At 43.0% G+C, this 7,876-nt stretch overlaps 1 protein-coding gene across 1 annotated transcript in view; it reads left to right on the top strand.

Moving 5' to 3' along the window:
• firrm (fignl1 interacting regulator of recombination and mitosis) overlaps window positions 1–7,876 on the top strand; it is a 24,548-nt gene that overhangs the window by 3,023 nt on the left and 13,649 nt on the right. The window contains 9 exon segments of the mRNA XM_019896737.1: window positions 3,377–3,539; window positions 3,650–3,734; window positions 5,435–5,573; window positions 5,761–5,850; window positions 5,932–5,996; window positions 6,089–6,237; window positions 6,474–6,603; window positions 6,727–6,913; window positions 7,217–7,318. Of these exon segments, the coding sequence (XP_019752296.1) occupies window positions 3,377–3,539; window positions 3,650–3,734; window positions 5,435–5,573; window positions 5,761–5,850; window positions 5,932–5,996; window positions 6,089–6,237; window positions 6,474–6,603; window positions 6,727–6,913; window positions 7,217–7,318 (1,110 nt within the window).

Below are 7,876 nucleotides of genomic sequence, written 5' to 3'. Positions count from 1 at the left end.
AAAGCCGTTTTTTAAATCAGCATCAAAACTACGTTGAGGGACACATGAAGCCATCTCTGATTTAAAAATATGCGCTTATCTAGTGTTATAATTGAAGAATTAGTCAGCACAGACTACAGAAACATTATAAAAAATAGTATTGTTATCGTTTAAAAAAAATGTGTGTCACTGAAGTATAGTAGCTGCAAAAAACGAGCAAAAAAGTGCCCTCAACTCCAGCTGGAAATCTGTCTACGTGGCGTCACATCCGGTTACAGCTCTGACGCGCGAATCATGAAAGCGGCTAACGCCAACTTTTGCGATTGAAAGGAATAAATATGGAGTTGTCACCGTGAGGTGAAAGCATTAAACTGCGTCCGTGAAATAACCGATGCGATACACGAGGATGCCGAAAGCAGTTTGCCGTTAAGTCTGTAAGTACAATGATAACGACGATGCTATGCTAAGGCGCTACGTCAAATTAGCTTAGCCACGTAAATTCCCCCTTTGAAGTCTTGAGTGAAAGTTCACATGTCGTTGGGCAGACTTTACAAAGCTGACTCATGTCTCGAGTGAGTCACTTATTGTTGTTGATCTTGTATCGTTCGGACAGTGTGTCCGATCTCTTCTGGTAGACCGGCGACATCATGTCTCAGACCAACACTCTCCTGGACGAGGTGGTGCGGTGGAACCAGGAAACCTGCCGCCAGCAGCTCAAGGCTGTCCTGCCCAAACTCACCATATCCTCCCCAGTCCTGCTTTGTCACGGAATTGCACATCAAACTGACATTAAAATGAGGAAATATGAAGGTTTATGGCTTTCTGCGTGTTTTGAAAGTACAGAAACCACCACCTATTTCATTTGTTAACGTGGAATATTTCCTCAGCTATTTGCTGAAAATCTCACCGACGGTATTTATGCGTTTTATGCCTTTTACAGTGACCCGTTTTCATAAAAGATAAAAGAAAACATAAGGAAGGAGGAGGGGAAAAAATAGCCCTTGACTAAGATCCCGACCTAAAACAGGCGAGCATGAATACACAACAGGCAGTATTTGGATGTTGGGGAGGAGCTCAGTTTAACCTGGGTTGTAAGGGGAAGTTACGGAGAGCTTTCGCTATATGAGATCTACAGGCTAACTTTTAAAAAAAGATTCCAGTGTGATGAAAGTCGATTTGATGTCCACTAGTCGGTGATGACATCATTGATATTTCTTCAGTACAGTACTGTAATAATAATTTTTTTAAAATTTGGAGGAGGGAAAGGTTAAAAATAATCTATATACACTGCTCATGGACAAAGTCATTGCTACAGGAAACCATTGTTCAAGCTTACAGATTTGTGTTGATGACATACTGTTTCTCTGCTGTGATTTTCTTTAACTGTTCACACACTTTACATCACAAGTCTGAGGGCTGGGATGATCATATACGTAAGTTCCATTTCGTTATTATTTTTTTTTCTTCAATAATTCTGGTTGATCAATTTTATCATTGTGGTTTTTTTTTTTTACCCCCAACTTCCCTATTAGGTGTACTGAAGATAATAACGGACTTGTTCCTCCCTCACATTGCTCTGTTAGATCTGGAAAATGAATGCTTCTCCAAAATTTTACCAAAGGTGAATGGCACACCTTTACCTGTTGTCACTGTATCATTCTAGTGACCTAATTTTGACCATACTTTTTCATATCTCCAGGCGGTGACCATGTTCGACAGCATAATGAAAGAACTTTCAATCCAAGTTGGAAGCTCGTCCAGTCAAAACACTGAAGTGTGCTCCTCACTGAGGAACATTCTGATGGTGGATAACCTCAAACTTGAATTTTCAGTCTCAGTGATTACATGTTCGCTAAAAAAAAGTAATAATAATCTTTCTGCTTTGGTACTCTACCTTGTTTTCAGTCTCTGATGCAGATCATTGATGCAATGTCCGCATGTGTGCGTCACGTCTGCACGTATGATGAGGTCCCGGACGTTATGTCTATCCGCACCTTACTCTCATGCATCCTGAAGGTTCTGCGAGATACTTTTCAGCACTGTAAGGTGAGTCGCTTAAGTTCTACAATGGCTTTGGATAGTTTGGACGCTGCAAACCAGAAATCCATATTAGTAAATTGCATCCGGACAAAAGGGCTGAATGATTTTGCAAAATAATCAAATTCAAAATTTTTTTTTTCTTCTCTATATTGCTGTTGCGATTTAACCTGTAATGGGAATTTGACATCTAAGAGGGCAAAAAAATATATCAGTAACTGTTCGTACTTTTGAATGCTGACCAGTTATTTTGCGGATAAGCAAAGTTGCCTGCTCATGCACTGGTCTGCACTCTGAGTAGCTGCTCAAAATGCTGATTGCGCGGACCTTCACCACCTCCCAATAAGATAAAATCGAGAGCGCAAGCTGCGGGGGGGGGAGGCTCCCTTGACAGATCTGTGAACAGTGTCTCTCCGTGTTTTTTTCAAATCTCATCATTTTTTTCGAATACTTGTTGTCTTGGCTTCCCTGGACAAGACAAACCCTTTCGGGGACGGCGGTTACTACTGTGGACAGCTTATCATGTTATCAGGTTACAGGGTGCATGAAAGGGTTCATATGTGATTTTTTTAAAAATGTTTTTTTTTCCAAGGTCCTCTTTCCGTGCACTCTGTTTTACAATAAACGATATCAGATTATTGTGCACAAATATTTTGGTTTTACAAGTTAGGCTTACTCTCGAATAAAAGAAAATTAACCACGAATTAAAACGAAAGACAGTTTTGGACTTCAAATCGAGTTGTTAAAGGCCTAAACACATTGACTTGTGGTCTTTTAAGCATTCACAACAACTTTACTAAATTCTCCCACTTCCAACTTTTCATGAAAAAAAGATTTGGAACCATGTGGACTCTTGAGCACAGACCTAAAAACGTGATGATTTGAAGTTAACAGCTCACCATTCAGTAACTTGTTCTTGTATCACGGACTTTCAGTAGTTGTCATGGTAACACAAAGCTGTACTCTTGGATCAACTTGCAGGAAGGGGCGCTAGGGGGCGTGCAGTTTTTCCACTCGTATGAAACCAGTAGTGGGTTTTCTCCGGGTATTCCGGTTTCCTCCCCATTCCAAAAAACATGCATGACTGGCTGATTGAACACCAAATTGTCCCTCGGTGTGAGGGTGAGCGCGAATGGTTGTTCGTCTCTGTGTGCCCTGCGATTGGCTGGCAACTGGTTCAGGGTGTCCCCCGCCTACTGCACGAAGACGGCTGGGATAGGCTCCAGCATCCCCCTCGCGACCTTTGTGAGGATAAAGCGGATCAGAAAATGAATGGATGGATGAAAGCATTACGTCAGTGTGCCGCCTGAAGGGAATGATCCCTGACGAGAAATGACATTTCTTGGCGTATCGTCGACAGGAGAGCGAGGCGGTCTACTGCGGCCATCTCTCCGTGGTGGCTGACCTTCTGCAGAGTCTCTTCAAGGAGGCCTGCGCCCTCCACAAGGCCCTGTTGGAGCTCCTGGACGGACTCTCGCTTGATAGCAGCTCCTCTGAAGAGGTGGCGTCAGACATCGTCGTAGGTTGTACCAGTTGAGGAGATGACTTCCTCCTGTTTCCTCTGCACCATTTTCACCATCGAGCTTCTTTGCATGCTACGAACGCGACGTTGTGTCTTGGTCATGTTCCTCAGTAATTCACAACCTCCTGGACATTTGCTCGGTCATCTCGAACCTGGACATGGCGCTGCATGCCAACACGTGGAAGTTCCTCATCAGGTCAGTGCTACAAACACTCATGATGTTGACTCAAATTTAGAAATACAGATCACGTTTTTCAGACTATAAAGCACACCGGGATTATAAGGAGCAATGTCAACGAACGGGTCTATTTTCATATGTCAAACACTCTGGATTATAAAGTGTATTCTTTCAAACAAAACGGTCAAAATAAGACAAACTTTATTCAACTGCGGGCGGCCCGGTGGTCGACTGGTTAGCGCGCCGGCCTCACAGTGCAGAGTTCGATTCCGGCCTTCCCGTGTGGAGTTTGCATGTTGTCCCCCGTACCTGCGTGGGTTTTCTCCGGGTACTCCGGTTTACTCCCACATTCCAAAAAACATTGTGGAACTTGTTTTGAAATCAGAAGTCAAGAATAACGGCTTGTTCAAATATTGTCGTTATGGATTAGATATGACAATTAGACATTTAGATTCAGACTTTAGCAAGCATCATGGAAGTTGACATGCTTGATTTGCTTTCGCGGGCCACATAAAATGATGTGACGGGCCAGATCTGGCCCCCTGGGCCTTTACTTTGACACCAGTGCTCTAAATTGTCCCGAGATGTGAGCGCGGATGGTCGTTTGTCTCTGTGTGTCCTGCGATTGGCTGGCAACCGCCTACCGCCCGAAGACGACTGGGATGGGCTCCAGCACGCCCTTCCACCTTTGTGACAAGAATCGGATTATAAAATTGATGAATGGATTTATGATCTCATTCACAGTACTGGTAACTCTCAGCATTGTTCAGTTGCATAACACATCCAATTCAAAACAGTCCGCTGACTTTTTCAGCTCACTCCTCTTCCTTACTGTGGCCATCTGGCCTTGTTGCCTCGGAAACTGTTTGTTTGGTCTTCCTTACTTGGTGGCGGGTCATCCTCTTGCTTCCTCCGCTTCCGTACCATTTGATTTATCAACATTGAATTCTCTTCTCGCCAGCTGCTCGACAGCCCGGCTGATAGCCATTGAGTTTGAAATCCGCTTCGTAAGCATGTCTCTTCAACAGGTGCCGTTTACACAACGTCATATAACGTCGAAGCACAAGTACCCCCTCCCGACACGGATGTGAATTGCTCAGTTCATCTTTATTTATATGGTTTTGCACTCAGGATTCTTGGACACGTGAGCTGGAAGTGGTTCTCGTTCTGGTATGATGAAAACGCTCACACCTGCTGCGGGATGAGAACGCATACGTAAATGTGAAATTATAGCAGTGGGAATTTGAATTCAAAATGACAATCTGAAAAGCTGGCGCCCGGTCTTCACCCTTGTGGATTTACTAAATACCAAAACATTTTTGACAGGTTGGAGACTATCCATTTTAAATGTTTTGTTCTAAATATTGTCAATGTAAATACCAAAATATACTTTCGAAGCAAATTTCAATATAAAACGAATCATACAAGAAAATGAAAGTATTTTTGTAAACAATGTAAATACACACTCCAAAACATACATATGAAGTGTACAATAATAAATAAAAATCAAATATTGAAATATTTATTTTTTTGAAATGTCCCGCCCAGCAAATTTGTTATAAATCAGGTTAATTAATTGCTTGCGTTTGTTAAAAAAAAAAAAACAATGCATGGGGAAAAAAAAAAACATAATATTGACGGAACAAAAGATTAGACTTTTTTTTCCCCCAAAAACTCTGTCGAGTTCCTCCCTTTAAAAGCGTCCTTGCCATGCTCAGGCAGAGTCTCAAGTACCAGCTGCTGGTGGAGGAGCATCTGCATCACGGCGACATCAGCGCCAGCCTGTGCGACAACCTGTTGGCCTCTCTCCACAACGCCGCGGATCTGGCGGAGCAGATAAAGCACGCCGCTCTGCAGGTTTGCGGCCGCACGCTTGCCAATCAGCACAACTGTCTCCCACTTATAGAATAATGACCGCCCCATCCTGTGTTCAAGCCCTCGCGTGATCTATTTTGTATTGCATAACATATTTTCAAGCGAAAGGTTCATCCAGTTCAGCCTTGTCTGCTATTTTACCTTTGTGCACTTTTGTCTGTTTTGCTAGGAGGCGACGCAATGCGCAGAACACAAGCTGTTCCTGAAAACTGCAAAGTTGTGCAGATTTTTTGCCAACACTTTAGTTCATTACGTAAAGGTAAAAAAAAAACATAACATATTGTCACATAATCATCTTCAACTTACTTTAAAATAAAGTTCAACATTCACACCCTCCCAGGAATTCAACGCCTTCTTAACGAGGTCTTGCGGACGCTTTCATCAATTGTACCTCCAGATTATCAGGTACGTGTGATCTGCTTTACGCGATGACGCAAGATGTTTTATTTGGCTTGGCGCCTTTGAGCAAGGTGGAAATGTGTCTCGCTATCTTCCAGTAAATTCCCTCCCAGCTTGTGTGCTCCGGTGTTGCCGCCGTCTCTTTCCGAGGAGCTCAACGCGGCGGCCGTCGTTCCCATGGACGCGCTTCTACTTCAGCTCTTACCTCTCCGGCCTTTTGCCGAAGTCGTCTTGCAGGAAGACCCGCGTGAGTTTGTCGAAACACACAAAAATCAATCTGTTGCATTATTGATTCTTTTATGAATGAGCAATAGACATGATGGGTTCCGAAAACCCGCGTGAGTTGCAGAAAAAAAAAATAGTATTGTGGTTTACAAGTCTGAATTAAATTTTTTAAATGTCATTGATTTATTGTCTTTTTTTTTTTTTTTTCTTTTTCATTTTGCGGAAAATGCTTCTGAGCGCTTGGCTTTTCCTATGCAGGGTTAAGTCTGCAGCACGAACTCCCTCAGTGTCTTCTGTTGGTGAACGTGCTGGATCTGTTGGCCTCCCAGCCTGAGGAGGTGCTGCAGCTTTGGCACTCGGGCAGTCAGCATTCAGAGGAAACACCAAGGTCAAGTTGCTCCATGCAATATTTGTGATTTTTTTGTGGGAACAGTGGGAAGAAGCCCACCAGAAAGAGTGAAAGAGACAGAAAAAAAATATATTAAACTTCTAGAAGGACCCATGTTTGCAGGCTTCCCCTCTACCAGGCGGTCTTCTGTAGTTTCCAACGTTGCTATGCTGAGCGGAAGCTGCCGGTGTTGTTGCCGGGGGTGATGACGAAAGGGCAGGCCCAAGGTCGGGTGTCTTTGCACTGTCACGTGTGTGTGCACCTCTGCGCCAGCGTTGCTGTTCTTTCTCCGCTTTACCTCCCTGTTCTGGTGAGTTCTGCACAAAGATGACCCTGCATTGGAAACGGCACAGTGGCTCATAACGAAAAAAAAAAAAAAAGGCCTGTTTCAAATGGCTTGTGTGAAATACGCCCTAAGTTTCACTTTGAGAGTTTCGTGTGATATCCTCACTCCAATCTCATTTTGGCTTCTGCCTAGGGATTTCCTCCTATTCAAGACAAACAACTCTTTGTACTTTCATTTTTTTTTTCCTCTGCTTTCACTTCATTTCCCGATCACATTTTCTCACTCTGTTTACAGAGCAGCCACGTGTTTTTTTTTTTTCTGTTGCAGGAGCGGTGCTTGGTGGAGGCCACGCTGCAGGCCGATACCCACACTGCCCTGCTGGCCACCGATGTGTGGTGCTTCACCGCGCGGTGAGGAAGAATTTGTGGCGTTCTTCTTTTAAGATGTCATACAGTGGTTAGAACATAACATACAGACAAAAAAATACATTCTTTTATGTTCTTCATCTGATTAGCTTGATAGCTTAATGGAATTGCCTACGTTACTTTTACGTACTGTTACATTATTCAGGCCAATTTGCTTGCGAGCGATGTTATTTTTCCTTGTTTTCCGAAAACAGTCAATTATGACTTGAGCGACTCACTTCTTCGTATTTTTTTCTGAAATGCTCCAAGATGCCACAAGATGGCGCCAGAGGCCTGTCTCAATGGCCATGAAGTGATACATCTCAACTGGGAGACAAGCTTTGTATTTTGGGGAGGAGCTAAATTTAGCTTGGCTTGGAAGTAGAAGGTTTCACTCCATGTGCCTGTTGGACATGAGCACTTTCGTTGTTTTATTTTTGTTATTTTTATTATTTAAACCATATTCATTTTTTAGGGTGATGTAAAATTTGTTAGAATTTTGAAATGATATTGGAGTTTTTGGCATACTTCCTGTTGAAACTTTCTATCTATCTATCTATCTATCTATCTATATATATATATA

The sequence above is a fragment of the Hippocampus comes genome, unplaced genomic scaffold, assembly GCF_001891065.2.
Source record: "Hippocampus comes isolate QL1 unplaced genomic scaffold, H_comes_QL1_v1.1 scaffold22, whole genome shotgun sequence".
Classification (NCBI taxonomy): Eukaryota; Metazoa; Chordata; class Actinopteri; order Syngnathiformes; family Syngnathidae; genus Hippocampus; species Hippocampus comes.
Note: the sequence above shows the minus strand (reverse complement) of the source record. Positions and strands in the feature narration are given on the sequence as shown.